Source organism: Microcebus murinus, chromosome 6 (genome assembly GCF_040939455.1).
Source record: "Microcebus murinus isolate Inina chromosome 6, M.murinus_Inina_mat1.0, whole genome shotgun sequence".
NCBI lineage: Eukaryota > Metazoa > Chordata > Mammalia > Primates > Cheirogaleidae > Microcebus > Microcebus murinus.
In genome coordinates, this window is record NC_134109.1 from 10968920 (window position 1) to 10988526 (window position 19607).

At 47.5% G+C, this 19607-nt stretch overlaps 1 protein-coding gene and 1 long non-coding RNA gene across 2 annotated transcripts in view; one reads left to right on the top strand and one right to left on the bottom strand.

Annotated features, from left to right (window-relative positions):
* Positions 1-5577, bottom strand: LOC142871433 (uncharacterized). Its single transcript, XR_012919679.1, has 2 exons — positions 4671-5577; positions 1-849 (listed from the first exon to the last, which is right to left on the bottom strand). It is a non-coding gene; the product is annotated as an uncharacterized LOC142871433 (long non-coding RNA).
* The window catches only part of LOC105856768 (corticosteroid-binding globulin), a 17699-nt gene continuing 515 nt past the window's right edge, over positions 2424-19607 (top strand). Inside the window, exons 1-4 of the mRNA XM_012738630.3 lie at positions 2424-2550; positions 9888-10516; positions 14808-15078; positions 18227-18374. Of these exons, the coding sequence (XP_012594084.2) occupies positions 9907-10516; positions 14808-15078; positions 18227-18374 (1029 nt within the window). The 5' untranslated portion in view covers positions 2424-2550; positions 9888-9906. The remainder of the gene's footprint in view (positions 2551-9887; positions 10517-14807; positions 15079-18226; positions 18375-19607) is intronic.

Sequence of the window (19607 nt, forward strand, 5' to 3'; positions counted from 1 at the left end):
TAAAAAGTTTATGTTTGACGTTTTTATCAATGTGACAAATTGCTCTACAAAGTGGCAGGACCATTTTACAATCTCACCAGCAACGTGTTAGAGTTCCAGGTTCTGAAATATGAGTAAAGTGTAGACTTTATTTAATAATAATGTATCAATATTTATTTATTAATTTAAAAAACTAATATTTATTAATTACAACAAATGTACCACACAAATATAAGCTGTTGAGTACATGGAAAACTGGGAGCGGGGTATATGGCACCTCTCTGTAATATCTTTGCAACTTTTTTGTCAATCTAAAACTTTAAAAATAAAAAATATATTGAAAAATGAGGCAAATTACAAATAGGAAGAAAATATTTGCAAATCATATACCTGGCAAAAAAAAATTATAATGTAATCGACTTCATTAGCCATCAGATAAACACAAAATATTAATAAAACTATCATGTGATACCACTACACACCCACTGGAATGGCTAAAAATTTTTTTAAAAATGTCCCACACCAGGTATTGGCAAGGCTGCAAAGCAATTGTATCTCTCATACACCATTGTTGAAAATGTACATTGGTCTAATCACTTTGGAAAATTGTTTGACAGTATCTACGAAAGCTAAATATAGGATCCAGCAATTTTGGTTATCTGAGGCTATATAACAATTATTCCAAATTTTAATGACTTAAAAGAACAACAATTATTACAATTTTTAGGTCAGGACTTCAGGGAGGGCAGGCCTGAGTGATTCTCCTCCACCTGGCAGTGACTAGGATCACTCAGAAGTATTCAGTGGGTGGCCCGGCTGGGCTGAAGGACCCGAGATGGCTTCACTCGTGTGGCATATTGATGGGGACAGCTGGAAGGCAAGACGCAGCATGACTCCTGTTCCCCCACATGCCGTCTCAGGTTCTCTCCATTCAGTCTCTCTAGCAGAGTCACTGGACATATTACGCGGTGACCCAGGGCCCCAAGAGAGAGTCTTCCGAGAGACCAAGACAGAAGCTGCAAGATTACTGATGGGCTAGACTTGGAAGTTCCAGAACATCATCTCTTCTACATTCCATTGGTCAAGAAAGTCACTAAGACAAGCCGATATTCACAAGGAAGGGAGGAATAGACTCCGTCGCTGAATGAGGGCATAAATGCTCACCGAAGGAGAGAAGGAATGGATGACAGCCACTTGGAGAAAAGGCATCACTGGCCACCCTTTGGCTCCAAAAATCCATTTCTCTCACACTTGGAAATTATACTCCTGTCCCTATGACTTCCCTCCGTATCACTCCCCTAAGTCTCACCCTACCTCAACACCCCCTTTGTATTATTAAATTATATTAATAAAATAATAATGAAGGGGCATTATAAATATCTCTCCATATTTAATTTGAAAATCTAGATGAAATAAATTCCTAGATACAAATTCCAGAATTGGCTGAAGGAATAGAAAACTTGAAAAGACCAACAAGGATTAACAAAACTGAAGTGCCTCCAAGCTGCAGACCCAGCTGTGGGTCCTACTTTCTCTTTTCCCATGGAAATAGCCTCGGTCATCCCTGAGTGCAGGAAAGGTGCTGGCAGCCCAGCAGAGAGCACAGGACTCTAGCTGGGCATTCACAGTGCCCCTTCCTTCTGATAGCAAGTAGCCAAATAACCTGGAGCTGCAGTGGCCACTCTCCCCACTGCAGACAGAATAAGATAAGAAAGCAGAGCTCAGAAAGAAAGGGTGAAAAGAGAGAGAGAGAGATGACCAATTTGGGACCCCTAGATCCAGCCATGCCCAAAGCCCTTTCCACCCTTTGGAACTCTCATTCCTGAGACTCTAATAAATATTCCCTTTTTGCTGTAGAGCAATTCAGATTTGATGTCTGTCAGGTGCAATCAAAAGAAAATTGATGAATAAAAACATGGGGGAGAGGGAAGGTGCTCGACTACGGAGCTGAATGATCTTGGATTTGAATCTCAAGGGCAGCTCACTTAATGTCCATGTGCCTCAGTTTCCCGTCTGAAGAAGAGTGATAATAACAGTACCCACTTCACAGAGTCAGGGTGAAGACTAAGTGAGAGAATCCATGGGAAGCACTTGGCTGATACTGTCTCATGTCTGTCTCTCCCACCAGACTGAGGCCCCTCTGGAAGGCAGGACCTTGACCGATTCATCCCCAGCCAGAGCTAAGCACCTGGTCTTACACAGGTGTCTGCACCTTGGTGCTAATTACAGACACCTGTGACGTCTCTGCCAGCTGCCACAGGGCAACCACACTGATACAACTCCACATACATTTTGATATCAAAAGATAAAACTTCAGGGAATTGAACTCAAAGTTAATTTGCAGCATTGCTGTGTTTACTCAAAGTTCTTAAGAAAGCCTCCCATTGGTTAATGGCTGGGGGGAGGGGACTGCTGAAAGGTGAAGGCCACTGGCACCTTCTAACCATTAACCAGCAGGCAAGCTGGCAAACAAGATTTAGCAGGCAGCATCCTCCGGGGCTTACTGTACCCCTGCAGGGTCCAGGGCAGCAGGACTGAGCCAGCGGGAGCAGCCCAAGCCCACTGCAGACTGTGAGTAACACCCGAGAACCCTCTGTCCCTCCTCCTGCCTGGCGTCCAGAACAAAGTGACAACTGCAGCTTGCTTGCTTGTTTGCTTTGTTTTGTTTTTTAGTGGGACATGGAACATTAGGGCAGCCAGTAGTGATAAGAGGTAACCCTGTGGAGAATTTCCCAGATCCCAGAGGCTGTGAGTCATGTCCAGGGGTTCCGTTGTTCCCTGGGCTCCTGCTCAGCAGGAGGCTGTTGCTAGGAGTCATTCCCACCCATTGCCATGACTGGTGCTGCTGAACCTCTCTGCGTGGCCACAACACCACACAGCGAAAGTCTGAGCAGGGATGGGTCTGTGCCGTCAGCACCCTTGATGGAGGATGCTGGCCTGGGACAGGGGCCCACCTGGGACCCGCGTCTCTGCAGAGTGACAAAGACCTCTCTCCACACAGCTCCTCGCTCAGTGACCCGGGACAGGGATGGTGCAGACAGGACAGAACTATCTGCATTGTGCCTCAGAAGATCTAAATATGGAAGGCCTAGAACCATGCCTCCCCCCATACAGGCATTTGTGAAAACAGGGGACACAGTGGGTATTTACCTGAGTCACTTCAGAGATGATAGACAAGGAGGACATACTTGAAATGAATGAGTACTATTGATATTGTGCATTTTTATATTCCTGAGTACTTTTACTTTTGAGAGCCGTTTACTCATCATTTTCCTTTCTGCAGAGATGGGCAGAATGGTGTGAACAGGCTCTGAGGTCACACTGTTGGGCTTGGAATCCCAGCTCTGAATGGATAACTCTACCTCCCAGGTCCTCAGTTTTCTCATCTGTAAAATGGGCCCCAGGATGACCCATTAAGTAAGGTCACACAAGCCAAGCATTGATAGCAGCTGTGACTGATATTGACAACAACCTTGGGAGGTGGGTAGAGTCGTAATCCTCATCGTGCGGTATTAACACAGGAGAGGATGAGGAACACGATCACCCCAGAGAGGACAGGACGGGATGGGAAGCCCATCTTATTCTTGGCTTTGTGCTACACAGGGTCCATGTTCAAGGGAGGCCACAGATGGGTGTGGCAGTGACCAGAGCTAACGATTTCACTGTCTGCGATGGGGCAGGGACAGAGGGAAGCACAGAGGCAGGGCTTCTTGGAGGTGGTGACCTGGGACCTGCATCTCAAAGGCTAAGAGGGAGAGAGCCAGATGAGGCAGGGAGAGGAAGAGTCTACAGAGTCAAGCCACCTGGGCCAAGGCCAGGGCAGGTCCACAGTCCACCTTTGTCCCCTGCTCCCAGTCTGGAGAGGGGCTCAGCAAACATGGGGGAGCTGCAGTGACCTGCCCTGGCCTGCCCCGCCCTGCCCTGGGAGCAACAGGGGAGCAACCCTGACACTCAGCGTTGCTATGGCTGACCTCACATGGCTACCTTTGAAGCTGGGGGTAGGCCTGTCACCAGGGCCTGGGTCATGAGGACCCCCTGGGCCACGTTAATGAGAGTCCCCCTCATCTGTGGGCAATGGGGAGCCACTGAAAGATTCTCAGCAGAACAGTTGAGCAGCTTGACTGTTAAAGAATTAAGAACGATGCAGCTGGATGCAGAGGGATGGAAAGGTGGAGGGAGCTGAGCAGGAGTCAGGGAGACCAGGGAGGGGTGACTGCTAAGTCCTGGGAGACATGATGAGCCCCAAATACTTGGGCTGTGCCTGGGACTGGAGAAAAGACAAACTGCAGGAAACGGGCAAGGCTAGAAGTGAGTATTAGTATCAGCTCTATTCTATACTGAGGAAACTGAGGCAGAGTTTAAATAGTCTGCCCCATATCACCTAGTTCACAAATAGCAGCACTGGGGTCCTAATCCAGCTCCATCTGCCACAAAACCCATGAAACAATTGTCCCAGTGACCCAGCAGAAATTCAAGTCTGAAATCGGATCTGGGGGAGAAGCCAATAAATCCCAGCAGCTGGGGAGGGGGGCAGGGAGTGGGTCCCACCTGCCTCCATTATTAAAATAGAGACGTGGAGAATTCAGAGCAGCCAGCAGGGGTTGTTTCCACCCTGGTGAGATAAGGAGGGACACAGGGAGTGTTGGAAGAGGACTCAGGTGGGGTAGGGCATCTGTGGGAGGGGTACCCACCTGTCTCTCTTGAGATTCTGGCTTTAGAACATGCCAAGGGAGGGGCCGCCGGGGTGTCCCAGAGGAGAACAGAGGCTCCCACACTCATTGTGCACCTGTTGAAAGAAAAACCTTAGACAAATTAAATTTCACAGAGTTTATTTGAGCAAAGAAACAATTCATGAACCAGGCAGCACCTAAACCAGTATGGGATCAGGAGCTCCACCTAGCAGTGTGAGCAGACAGGATTTATAGGCAGAAAAAGGGAGGGACATACACAAGTAGCATGATTGGTTACTGTTGGGCGTTTGCCTTATTTGGACATGTCTTTGTAGTTTGCAGCCTGTGATTGGCTGAAAGTTCAGGTACTACGATTGGCCAAGACTCCGCTACTTGTTATAAAAATATACTCTCAAGTTAGGTTGCATTTTGTTTACATATTAAGTTGTAATACATACAGAGGCAGCTTTAGGCCTAATTTAATTTAGTTTCACTCATCACAGGCTCTGAGGTGCTGGTTTAAATGTGGGTTCCTGGCTCCTTCCCCAGAACTGCCGGTTCCACTGGTGGGGTAGTCCAGTGAGACCTGCTTCTCTTATAAACATCCCTTGTTTATTGTGATACAGGTGCCTCTATAAAGTATATGGCTTGGGACCACTGGCCTTGTAGACAGTGTCCATTAACTAATTTGGAACTTGCGTGGATTTTTTTTTTTCAATTGCTCTTACCACTTTTTAAAATGGCTTATATTTAATTTTTTTCTTAATTTTTATTATGGTAAAATATAATATTTAACATTATAAGCATTTTTTAAATATATAGTTCAGTGGCATTAAGTACATTCACATTGTTGTGCAACCATCATCACCATCCATCTCCAGTAGTTTTTTATTATCCCATACTGAAGACCCATACCCATTAAACATTAATTCCCCAATCTCTCCTCCTCCTAGCCCCTGGTAACCACAATTCTACTTTCTGTCCCTATATATTTGACAATACTAGGTATAAAATTATGTAGTAGTTTTCCTTTTGTGTAGAGCTTATTTCACTTAACATGGTATCTTCAAGGTTTATCCATGTAGTATATGTCAGAATTTCATTCATTCATTCATTCATTCAGAGATAGGATCTCACTCTGTTGCCAGGGCTAGCATGCAGTGGCATCATCATAGCTCACAGCAACCTCAAACTCCTGGGCTCCAGCGATCCTCCTGCCTCAGCCTCCCGAGTAGCTGGGACTACAGGTGTGTGCAATGATGCCTGGTTGATTTTTTTATTTTTAGTAGATATGGAATCTCACTCTTCCTCAGGCTGGCCTCAAACTCCTAAGCTCAAACTATCCTCCTCTGCCTCCCAAAGTGCTAGGATTACAGGCATGAGCCACCACGCCTGGCCTCAGATTGTGTTTTATTAGTGTTGGGAAATGCAACTGATTTTTGTGTGTCGATTTTGTATCCTGCGACTTTGCCAAATGTGTTTATTCTAACAGTTTTATGTGGAATTTTAAGGGTTTTGTACATATAAGATCACATCATCTGTAAACAGAGATAACTTTACTTCTTCCTTTTCAATTTGGATGTCTTTCCTTTTTCTTGTCCAATTGCTCTGGCTAGAACTTCTTGTACTATGTTTAAAAAAGTAGTGAAAGTATACACCCTTGTGTTGTTCCTGATCTCAGAAGAAAAGCTTTTATCACTATTAAGTATAATATGGGTATAAATATATTTATGAGGATAAAATATGTTTATAGGTTTTTATATATGGTCTTTATTATGTTGAGGTAGTTTCCTTCTATTCCTGGTTTGTTATGTGTTTTATGAAAGAGTGTGTTGAATTATGTCAAATGCTTTTTTCTGTACCAATTGGGATGATCATGTGGGTTTTGCCTTCCTTCTGTTAATATGGTATATTACATTAATCAATTTCTGTATGTTGAACCAGGCTTACATTCCAGAAATAAATCTAACTTGGGCATGATATATAATCCTAATAACAGGTCCTCAAAATTAATTTAATCCATCATATCAGTTAGGGTTCTCCAGAGAAATAAAATCAATAAGATATATAGAGAGATATACAAGAGGAGATTTATTATGAGAATTGGCTCATGTAATTATAGAGGCTGTGGAAGTCCCATAATCTGCTGTCTGTGAGCTGGAGCCCTAGGAATCCTGGTATATATAATTCAGTCTGAGTCCACGGTCCTGACAGCCAGGGGAGCTGATGGTATAACTCCCAGTTCTAGGCCAAAGGCCTGCAAACAAGGGTTGAGGGGTGCTGGTGTAAGCCCGAGAGTCCAAAGGCCCAAAACTAGGAGCTCCAATGTCCAGGGGCAAGAGAACATGGATATCCAGCTCAAGGACTGAAAGAGAATTTGCCTTTCTGCCACTTTTTTGTTCTATCTGGCCTTCAGCAGATTAAATGTTGCCTTCCCACATTGGTGGGAGCGTATCTTCCTAACTCAATCTACTGATTCCTATGCCGATCTTTTCCAGAAATACTCTGGTATGCCTCTTTTTAAGGGCACTAATCCCATTATGAGAGTGGAGCCCTCATAGCCTAATCACCTCTCAAAGAGCCCACCTCTTAATACTACCCCATTGGGGATAAGATTTCAACATATGAATTTTGGGGGAACACAAACATTCAGACCATAGCAGCTGGTGAAACATTATTTCTGGGTGTGTCTGGTACAAAATGAATAAAGCAAAAATTGATAGAAATGTAGGGGAAATAATTTTGAGACTTCAATGCTTCCCTCTCAATAATGGATAGAACAAACAGATATAAGATAAGCAAGGGACTAGAGGACTTGAACAACAGAGCAAAACAACTAGATTTAACAGGCATATATGGAATATTCTACAACAACAACAACAACAGAACACAAATTCTTCTGAAGTGCACATGAGACATCCACTAGGATAGGCCATGTGTTAGGCCGCAGATCAGGTCTCAGTAGATTTAAAAAGGCAGATACAATACAAAGTATCTTTTCTAATCACAATGAGATGGAGTTAGACATCAATAACACAAGAAAAACTAGAAAATTCACAAATGGTGAAAATAAAACAACACACTCTTAGACAAACCAATGGACCAAAAAAGATATCGCAAGGGAAATTAGAAAATAATTTGAGACCAATGAAAATGAAAGCACAACATTTTCAGTGAAAGTAGTGCAACAAGGGAAATTTATAACTGTAAACACTGACCTAAAACAAAAAGGCCTCAAATCAATAACGGCATAAATTCAAATTAGAGTATTATATTAAATAACTTAAGGATGGTAACTATAATTCCCATGGTGGCCACAAAGAAGATAGTTAAAGAAGTATACACAAAAGAAATGAGAAGGGAATTAAAGTGTTTCAGTATAAAAAAATCAAACACGGCCAGGTGCGGTGGCTCACGCCTGTAATCCTAGCACTCTGTGAGGCTGAGGCGGGCAGATTGCTCAAGATCAGGAGTTCTAAACCAGCTTGAGCAAGAGCGAGACCCTGTCTCTACTATAAATAGAAAGAAATTAATTGGCCAACTAATACATATATATAGAAAAAATTAGCCAGGCATGGTGGCACATGCCTGTAGTCCAAGCTACTCCAGAGGCTGAGGCAGCAGGATTGCTTGAGCCCAGGAGTTTGAGGTTGCTGTGAGCTAGGCTGACACCATGGCACTCACTCTAGCCTGGGCAACAAAGCGAGACTCTGTCTCAAAAAAAAAAAAAAAAAGTCAAACACAAGAGAAGACAGTACTATAGGGAATGAGGGATGAAAAATGTTATATCTTCTTGCTGTATTGAACACTTTATTAAAATAAAATATCCTTCTTTGTCTTTTGTAACACTTTTTATTTAAAATCTATTTTGTCTACTATTAGTGTAGCTACCCCTGCTCTCTTTGGTTACTATGTGCATGGAATATCTTTTCTATCCTTTTCACTTTCAATCTATTTGTGTCTTTGGATCTAATGTGAGTATCTTGTAGACAGCATATAGTTGGATCACATTTTAAAAGGCTAATGTATAAAAACAATTATGAGTCTAGGTTTATAATTTAGGGACTAGAAAAAGGACAAACTAAACTGAAAACTACCCAGAAGGAAGAAAATAATAAAGATTAGAGCAGAGGTAAATAAAATCAAGGCACAAAAAACAATAGAGAAAAAAATGAAATATATCTCTATATTTAATCTGTGACATATAGTGTGGGGCGCGGTGGCAACGCCATTCCAAGATGGCGCCCGCTTCTTGGTCAAACCCTGTTAGTCTGACAAACAATTGCTCGGCGCATGTGCAGAGTTTGTCTCCTCCCTTCCAAGTGCCTTATCCAATCAGACAATGCCCAGTGTACTTACTGCCTTTATAAGCAGCCGCTGAGAACGCCTCGGCGTCTTCCGCATCATGTAAGTCTAAAGGGAACCCCATTAAAGCACGGTCAGAAGAACTCCGGTTGCCGCGTCTTCCTTGCTGGCGAGGCGGGCGCGACAATATAGTATGATATAACCAGCTTAACTTTGATAGTCTACAAAAGCTCTGCTTCTTTACAGCTCTGTTCCCACCTCTTTTGGTTACTTGTGTTACAAATTATATCTTTATGCATTGGGTGCCCAAAAACATAACTGATGGCTGCCCATGCATTTGCTTTTACCAGAGGTCCTTATTTCTTCATACAGCTTCGAGTTACTGTCCAGTGTTCTTTCATTTCAATCTGAATGAAATGCCTTTCATTTCTTACAGGGCAGGTATTGTGGTAAAAAGCTTGCTTAGCTTTTGTTTTCCTAGGAATGTCTTAATTTCTTTCTCATTTTTTAAGGATAATTTTGCTGGCTATGGGATTCTTCATTGACAGTTTGTTTTGTTTCTTTCTGCACTTTGAAAATATCTGTTGGGTGGACATTTAACCTTTTTGAGCATCTGCTTCTGCCTGCCTAAAACCAGGTTAATAATATTTACTTGATGAGTGTTTTGTTAAAAGTTAGATGAGATAATATAGGCAAAAATACCTAGATCAGTGTTGGGTGCCTGGTAGACACCTGACAAATCATAGCAGGTATAATTCATATCTTCAAATGAAGAAGCTGGAGCCCAGAGCCCCTGTGACTTGCTCCAGGCCACGTAGCCAGAGTGGAGGAAGGAACCAGAGCTTAAATGGGTTCTTTTGCCTGGCTCCTGCTGCACTGTGCCCACTGACACGGAGGCTACCGCACCATCTAACAAGATTTCTGATTTGGCAGGGCCTGGCCACACTGGACAATGCCGCTCACCCTGTATGCCTGTCTCCTCTGGCTGTCCACCAGTGGCCTCTGGACCATCCAGGCTGAGGACACCCATGCTAATGTGAGCATGAGGAGCCAACACCGGGGCCTGGCTCCAGCCAATGTTGACTTTGCCTTCAGCCTGTATAAGCACCTCATGGCCTCGGCCCCTGGCGAGAACATCTTCATCTCCCCTGTGAGCATCTCCATGGCCTTGTCTATGGTGTCCCTGGGCACCTGTGGCCACACGAGGACCCAACTTCTCCAGGGCCTGGGCTTCAACCTCACGGAGACATCTGAGGCCGAGATCCACCAGAGCTTCCGGCACCTCCACCACCTCCTTAGGGAGTCAGCCACCAGCTTGGAAATGACCATGGGCAATGCCTTGTTCCACGACCGCAGCCTGGAGCTGCTGGAGACGTTCTCAGCAGACATCAAGCGCTACTACGACTCGGAGGCTTTGACTACGGATTTCCAGGACTGGGCTGGAGCCAGCAGACAAATTAATGAGTACATCAAGAATAAGACACAGGGGAAAATTGTCAACTTGTTCTCAGAGCTGGATAGCCCAGCCCTCCTCATCCTGATCAACTACATCTTCTACAAAGGTACCCCCACCCATCCCACTCAGGCAAGGCCCGTCCGCTATTGCCAAGAATACTAACAGCGATCAAAATCCAGGGCACACTCTCGGGCAAAGCCTTTGACTTTACAAAGCACATGCACATCTGGGAATCCACTCCATCTTCACAATCCTGCTGGGAAGGTGGAATCATAGCATTTTACAAAACATCAAAATAACACCCAAAAGAGTTAAGTGACTTACCCAAGTTCTGGCAGGTTGGTTCAAGGCCCATGCATGTAAGGACGAACGCCTGGCTGTGTCAGTCTCTACAAATATTGGCTGTCAGGCGCTGGGCCAGGGGCTGGAAATACAGTCCAGAACTGACATAGCCCCCACCCCTCAGGAACTCCCAGATGCCCCCAAAGCCTCTTGCATACATTGCCTAGGCACTCACGGCCAGCTCTGACTTGGTCCTGCCTCAGTTTCCCAAAGTGCCTATTGCTAAAAAGAAAAAATATTCAGGGAGATTTGCTAAAATTACAGATTCCAGAGCCTGTGCCAGACCTACTGGAACAAAACCTCTGTAGGAAAGCCCTAGAATTTGTATTTTTAACAAGTATTCCCTCCCATGCCAGATCATTTTTTTATGATCAGGCAATTTGGAGACACATTATTGCTGAGAATAAAATCTAAACTCCCTGGTCTAGAGCAGTGGCTCTCGATTGAGGCTAATCCCCCTACCTTCCTGGGGACGTTGGGCCATGTCTGGAGACATTTTGGGTTGTCACAACTGGGGTGGGTGGAGGCCGGGGAGGCTTCTGACCATCCTATTCACAGTGTCCCGGACAGCCTCCTGCCGGGGACATCTGCTCCCCGGTGTCCATAGCGCCAAGGCCACAAACCCTGGCCTGCAGTCGGCTACTTTTTCTGACCTCTCGGCCTCTTGCCTCAACGTTTTCCCTCCTCCAAGCTGTCGACATGCAGCAGACAGGCAGACGCCCACACCCCGTCCGACTGCACCGAAGTCTTTTCACAGCCTAGAGCACGCCTGTCCCCCGGGAAGCCTGGGCCAGCCTCCCATTGCTGCGGTAACAAAGCACAGCAGATTTGGAGACTTACAACACTGCAAATTCATTATCTAGCAATTCGGGAGGTCAAAATTCCAAAGTGAGTCACACTGGGCTAAAATGAAGGTTTTGGCCAGGCTGGTTGCTGCTGGAGGCTCTAGGGGAGGATGCGTTTCCAGGCCTTTCCTGGCTTCTGGAAGCCACCTGGTTCCCGGCCCCCTCCATCCTCAACGCCAGCCATTGCAGCCACTCCAGCATCTGCTTCCGTCACCAGGTCTCCTCTTATTCGAGTGCCCTGCTTCCCTCTTCTGCCCACTGGGACCACCTGGTTAATCTCATCTCGAGGCCAGCAGATAAGTAACTATAATCCCATCTGCAACTTAATTTTCCTTTGACATGTAAGCTAACATAGCAACGGGTTCCAGGCATTACGATGAAGACATCTTTGGGGCCATTTTTCTGCCTGCCACAAGCATGCGTCCCTCAACATCACAGGATCATCCCTGTCCTAATCCCCGGCAAAGACTCCTCATGCTCCCTCCCCCGCCCCCTCCCACACTTCCTTATTGCCTGGGCCGACTTAGCAGCTCTGAGAGCAGCCCCCTCCACCCGCCCCCACCAGCACCCACCGGCCCTTGGGTCTTGCCATTTCTCCATCCCAAGTGTGGGAAGCTCCCGCAGAGGCTGCCCTCCTCTAAGGGAGGCGAAGCTGCAAGTCTGATGGGGCAGAGGCAGCTTTCTTTACACACCTGACAGTGGGAGGGCCAGGGAGAGGGTGGGGACATTTTCCCAGAAATGGTTCTGGGGGCTCCCACCAGTCCCGCGAGACTGTGTACTCCTGTGCTGGGCTTCCCTGTCTCTTTGGGGGCCCCGTACCTTGGCGTAGTGCCTGGCATACGGAAGGAGAGTGGCTGCATGGAGGTTCTGGCAACACTACTTTGGCAAAGGGCACAGTAAACTCAGGTACAGGGAGGGCCCTACCGCGCCTGGGCGGGGCCTGAGCATGTGTGGGCAGCTTACCCGGCATTGATGGGAATGAAATGCACAGACTTTCTATGATACAGCAAAACTAACTGGCAAGCCCTTGGTTAAGCTGGGGAATACTCTGAAATGTCTCCAGCAAGCCTGGATGATAAATACAAATGAAGAGTGTGGTGTCACTATTATCACTAAATTTAGGACACTTAAAATGTCCCTGGTACATTCTTTATGTACTAGACTCTCCTGACAGCTCTGTTTTTTAGAGAACATTAAGAATATTGTTGATTTTCTAGGAGAATCATCTTTGCTCTCCCAGATTTTCTCCCATAAATTCTTATGTTTCTCCACCAACAGTTCTCCTAAGAATTTTCGAGAAGAAATCCCTTAAAGTAGAGGTTGAACCCCATTCTGTATTTTGTTTTATGCCAAACTAGATATGTTATTCTTGCTTCTAGAAAAGAAGTAGTAAAAAGCAAGTAGCAAAATTTTAAGGACAAAAAACCTGACAATGAAAAATATTTTATCCACTTTTTTTTTTTTTTTTGCTCTAAGTAGGATGAGTTAGCCACAAAACACCACCCCCTCCAGTTCTGAGGACTTCAGACGTCCTTTGGAGGATGCGCTGAGAACCCTCAGATTATCCCACTTGCTGGGAGACAGACGATGATGAGTTCACACTCAAGTGTCTGCAGATGCCAGGTTAGCGAGGTCGTTCAGGAGGGACCAGGCACAGCTCCTGGGGCTCCCGACCCTGGTTCATTTCTCCCCCTCCCCCAGCTCCTCCCTGTCATCTCCATCAGCAGCCTCTACAGGGGAGTTGAGGCTGGCTCAGCACCGAGCATTTGGGTTGTGCCATTCGTAGATCCCGCAGGCGGTGGGGTGGAGAGGATTCTACCTGGAGCTGTGTTTGGGCCACCTTTAACCACTTCAGTGCAGCGCTCACCGGCCACAAAACCGTGCCCACAGCCGGCACTCACAGTCCGCACGGTAGTGTGTGCTGTGCATTGACGGCGCATCCGCTTTGCTCTTGTGTGATGAGGAAAGCTTTAAAGCACTGAAAGCTTGTTTTACTTTACAGGCAGCTTTACTTGTCATGTAAATCAGAATAGGTAACATACACTACACATATATGTTTTCATTATGTTATTTTGAAATATTCACAATTTTATTTTGATAAATGAAAAATTAGAAAAGTCCTATCATGGCTGTTGGCTAAAGTCGACGCTCGGCTGTGCGAGTTCATCTGTTGGTGTCGACTATAGTTGACGCTTGTACCGAAGTGGTTAAGCAGCCCCAGCTAGGAAATGGTGACCTCACAAGGACTTCGGGGCCTGCAGTCAGGGGCAGCTGGGACACCTGAGGCCTGCTGGACGCAGGGAACTCAGTCATCCGGTCAAGGCTGGGAGCCGTGACCCAGAGCAGAGGATGCCCTGTGAGACTAAGCCCGTGTGACTCAGGATTGTTTGGAATAAGCTCAGGACAGAAGAGGCCCCACAGGTGCCAGGTAATGGAGCAGGCTTGGCTCAGTGTAAGGAGCAATTCTCCTCCCCTCAGGGCTTCCCTGTACTGCCAGATCCCGCTGTGAAGGTGGTGAGGTCCCCATCCCCAGGCAAACCAACAGGCTGGATGACAGCATTGTGGGGGATGGGACAGGGATCTGAGGTCCGCCTGGGTGGGAGTCTGTGCCTGAGGGAGTCTTCTCGCTCTGACTCTGCATTTGGGAAATGTGGGTGAGAAGGAGGGACCACACGGTGGGGCAGGAGCCTCCTGCAGGGGCCTGGGTACCGCTGACCTGGCCAGCCAGCTGTTGGGTAGAGATGGAATGGATGGCCCATTCCCTTAAGTTACCCAACCCTGGCCCCAGGGACGTTGAGTTCAAGGCTTGAGGCCCAGCACGACTTCCAGAGCCTCAAAGCCGGACTGGCTCCAGGTTGGGGTGCCGAGGCAAGGTCTGATTCAGGTGAATCCTACCCCAGATCCAAGGACCACCCCTCTCTTGGTCTTGCCCCTCTCTGTATTTAGAAGCCACTCTCAGCAGAGCTAATCCCCCGCCCATTGAAGCAGAGCTAATGCCCCGCCCATTCTGAGAGGTAAAGGATGGAACAGGCTTTAAACCCCTGGGAATTTTCACATCTTACCAGAAAACTCTCAAGGCTCAAGTGGGGACATTCTGGGCATGCAGGAGGCTGCTCTGTCACACTCTTTGGCTGTCCCTGAGGCCACCCCAAGTTCTGTTTCCCTCTGCCCTACAGACCTGTCTCCTATCTTCTCTCCTGCCCTTCCCAGGCACATGGGCACAGCCCTTTGACCCAGAAAGCACCTGGGAGGAGAACTTCTACGTGAATGAGACGACCGTGGTGAAGGTGCCCATGATGTTCCAGTCTAGCGCCATCAACTACCTGCGTGACTCAGAGCTCCCCTGCCAGGTGGTACAGCTGGACTATGTGGGCAACGGGACCGTCTTCTTCATCCTTCCCGAGGAGGGGAAGATGGACATGGTCATCACTGCACTGAGCCGGGACACGATTCAGAGGTGGTCCACGTCCCTGACCACTGGGTAAGCCCTCTGGCCATCGTGCTGATTTCTGTAACGCACCTGTTCCCAGAATGTGGGGCAGGTGGAAAGAGGGTGCACCTGGCATCCTTCTTTCCCCTGACTCACCCTTCAGGGCTCACTTTTCCTGTCTTCTGGGTCTTCAAAGGCTGTGAGGTTCTCTGACCCAGAGGTCACACTTATCAAACTGTCAGTCAACACTGAGATACTTTGGGGCATTCCACAAACTGAGGATCTCTCTCCCCATGAGGTTTAGAGCTACCCTCTGTATTATATTTTTGCATCATTTTTTTAAGTGAGCTCATGAACCACACAGCTTCCCACTTACCAATTTTATCTTGCTTGCTTGAAACCAAGGCCTGCTAAAGACTCCTGGGAGACCCCATTAAAATCCCATGAAAATGACCTCTGTATCCATCATGGAACCAATGCAAGACCTATGAATGGTTGCTCAGTCGCCCAGGGGATCTAACTCATCTTCTATCATTAAATAAGAAAGTGAGGATATACACAGGTAATGATTAAGAAAAAAAGAGAGGGATGTATATACTGATTAGCTGGTGGCCAGGAGGAGAGTTGCCTGCAACCTTGGCCCAAGCAAGGGGGGCTGGTGCAGGGTCAGCTCTCAGGGAAGATCAGCTGAGGCTGTGAGTGAATGAATGAATGAATGAATGAGCAAGTGAATTCATTTTCCCCCAGGCACCTCTTAGCTAAAGGGCAACTGAAATTATTGTCATGCATGTGCCCAGCCATGCTCCTCACCTTGGAGGAGAAGGGAAGTGTTCTTGAGAACATGGTCCCCCTCTCGGAGAGTCAAGTTCTGTCTGTGCCCAAGAATCAGAAAATGCCAGCCAATATAGACCCCAGGGGCAGGTGGGCTGCTGCAGACTGAAAGGGCAGAGGAGATGCAGGGGAGGGAGTGGGCACTTGGATCTGGAATAGCTCAGGAAGACTGGAGGGCCAGGCAGCCTTTCATTTATTCATTCATTCATTTGATACACACACACACACACACACACACACACACACGGAAGCACCTGCTATGTGGCTCGCATTAGGCCAAACACACGGATGGAGTGGTGAATGGACAAAATAGAGACCTCAAAGAAAATGCACGGTAGAGCAGAAAACAGATTCTGGTGGAATTAGTAGTAGCACAGTCATGTAAGTTCTGTCTGAGAGAGAGGCAGAGGGAGGGAGAAAAAGAGAGAGATGTGAAATGCTGCAGTCTGGGGGGGGCAGGAGCTCCTGACTCCGTCCGGGGAGTGGAGAGGGGCTGCACAGCAGATTGCTTTTTCCTCGAACTGCCTTGAGCCTGAGGGGACATTCAGCCAGTGGGACGTGACCCCAGAGCAGCCATGAAGAAGAAATGGCCCCAACCAAGTCAGGGGATCTGTGCCCGGAGCACCAGCAAAGCAGGGCCTGCAGCAACGAAGGAGACAAACTGGCCTAGGTGAACTGTGTGCTCCAAGAACTCTGCAGTAGAAGATCCAGGAAGAACCTCCTCTACTTTATTATATATGCATGTTTTGTGGTTTATGGTTTCAGGTTGTTTTTATCTTGAATTATACTGTCAGAGAGCTGTTCACTGCTGGATGCTTCTAGAAAGGTTCATCCATTTCTGTGGTACCCATAGAAGTGTCTGGGAGTTTGACTTCCCTCCCACAGGGAAGAGCGTTGCAGTCAGCCCTGTGCTTCAGTGAGATCCCCTATAACCATGTCGGGGACACAGTTCTGGAACCGTCTGCACCCACCCTTGAGAGCGTGTGCACACACGCACGTGCATATGCATGGGTGTGAACCTGTGTTCACATGATGCAGCTCTTTGCCGTTTCAGCTCTTCCCATCCCCACCCTGCCCCTGCCCCGAAGGGAACCTGTGACTTAGGTGTCACACCACCAGCTGGTGATAACGCCTGAGATGCAAACTCCAGACCCTATCCCACTGAAAATGGGGTGAAGGATAACCTTTCTCTTCACACCAAAAATAACCTCTTCAGGAAAACACTTCAATGTGAACAACATCAACAGCAATCCGTGCCTTGAAGCCCCCTGGCCACGCCCTCAGAGAGCTGCGGACATGATGCCGCAGGTGGCAGGTGGCACGCTGGTCCTGGTGTCTTCATTTCTGCTGCTCCCCAGTTGTGTGACTTTGGGGGGATGCCTCAGCCTAAGTTCTCAGTTTGGAAATTGAAGATGTTGATTCCAACTCCCTAGGGCTGTGTGTGTGCCGATGAGAAGGGGCAGAGAAGGTAAAGAACACAGGCCGGGCTTTGGGAGGCGCCTCTCTCCCATGTCTGGCGGTCACTACTTCCCAGTCTGGAGGAGGCGGCACACGCCCACTCGCCCTAGGTCCCTCCTCAATGCATTTCAAAGGGACAACTTAGAATTCACACTGGCCGGCTGGCCGGTGCCTGAGGGCTCCAGGCCTCGCCTGAGGCTGCTTTTGCTCAGTGAAGAGGGTCTCTGCCTTCCCTCCCTCCTGCCAGGGCCTGAGCACCTCCACTGCTGCCCTCAGTTTCAGGGTTCAGACAACTTCTCTCCCTCTAGGGAGCAAGGGAAGAAATTTAAAAATAAAACAAATGCCTTGATATGTCAAAAAATGTGGATGTCCATGCCACCCCCACCATGATACCACTTACCTTTCTAGAAACCCCACTGCCTCACCCAGTGGAAACTGCCAGCCAAATCATCGAGTTATTATAGAACCAGAGCTTTAGCACCCAGGGCTGGGAGAACCTGGGCTCATCTACCTTCTCGCATGGATGAGGACATGAGCACAGACCGGGGGTGGGGGGAGGCTGGACTTGGCAAAGGCCACACTACTGCTCCCTCCCTCCTCTGCTGCAAGGGGGCATGCTCTGGGCACCAAGAGGACTTCTTTAGGGACCATTGTCTTAAGTGCTTAGTGGTCCAGCTATGTCACAGGTGGAACTGGCTCAAAGGAATTGCTGAGAAAAAAAGAATGAGCAATTCAGGGGCCCAAAGAGGAAGCTGTGTGGTGGGAGCAGAGGCCTGCCCCTTGTCCTGTCCCCAAGGAGTAGGTCAGCTAGGAGGCAGGAGCTGGAGGAATCACATGAGGAAATGGCAGTCTGGTGGGGAGAGCAGGTGCTGCTCTGGAATGTCTAACCCCATCTGTTTACCCCGAGCAGCCAGGTGGACCTGTATGTCCCGAAGGTCTACATCTCCGGAGCCTACGACCTGCAGAGCGTGCTAGCAGACATGGGCATTGCAGACGTGTTCTCCAACCAGGCAAATTTCTCCGGCATCACTCAGGAGGCCCAGCTAAAGTTATCTAAGGTAAGTGTCTTGGGAGCCCACCTTTATTTCCCTCCAAAATTCACAATAAAAATAATAATCAGCAACACTGAGCTCATTCATGAATGGGCCTCTAGGTCCCAGGCTGAGAATACCAGGTCTGGGCCAAGCCCTTGTTCCACAATGGGGTAAATAAAGGCTCAGTGAGAAAATGTAGGGTCTCCAACAAGGGAGGGCAATGGCCTAGGCATCTGCCTGTCCCACCAGACCATGCAGAGGGGCCCTACAGAAAACGGAGTTGTCATGGTGTCCCTGGTAAAAAGAAACAGGGAAAGTGGCAAACGCCTAACTGGGGTCAGATGGAGCCTTCTACCCAATTACAGTCACTGTCTTTACTCTTTGGCTTCATTGTTCTGTGATTTATCTATTCAGAAAATAATTATTGAACATCTACTAACTGCCCCAAATCATGCGAGGCTCTGAGCACGCCTGCATTACTCAGATGTGGCCCCTGCACTCAAAGCACTGGGGCTTTGTGGCCACCACAGTACCTGCACACAGTTATGTGCTCAGTAAAATGCTTGCTGGGTGAGTGGCTTGAGTCACTACAGCTACCTCCTTACAGGGCAGGTATTGCCCCAATTTCTCAGAGGAGGAATCTCTGGCTCAGGGAGGATACACAGAGCTAGTAAGTCAGTCTGACATTTGACCTCGGGTCTGTTGATCCAAAATCTCATATTCTCAAGACATACTGCAATGGTCGGAAGATCCCAGCTCCCCCATGGGTGCCTACGTACAGAGCTGCTCAGAGTCTCAGAGTCCTTGCTGTAAAGCAGAGTCAGTTAGAGTTCCCACCCCTTGGGGTGCTGTGAACTCACTAAACTTCACCTGTTGTTTAACTATCCGGGTTATGATCCACCAAAGACTTTCAATACAAGCTAGTCAAATATATGGCTGATCTAAGAATTTCTTCTAATTTTGATCACGAGGGATGTGTTAATGGTCATTTACATTTTAGATTCTGCTTCAGTTTTCCCAAACAGATCAGGCATAAGTACTTTGCAGAAACTGAACCCAGGTATTTACCTAGCAGAGTAGAAAGGGAGCAAGGTCTCTGTCAGCCCAGGACCCAGTAAGAAGCACCCAATATGGATATTGAAGCCCAGTTCAAGCCATGAGACCCTAATCTCTGCATGACGGGCCCAGCCTCCCTTTGTACAGGGAGGAAGCATGGGTGTGGCCAGATTCTGGAGGTGGACAGACCTGGGCTGTTGT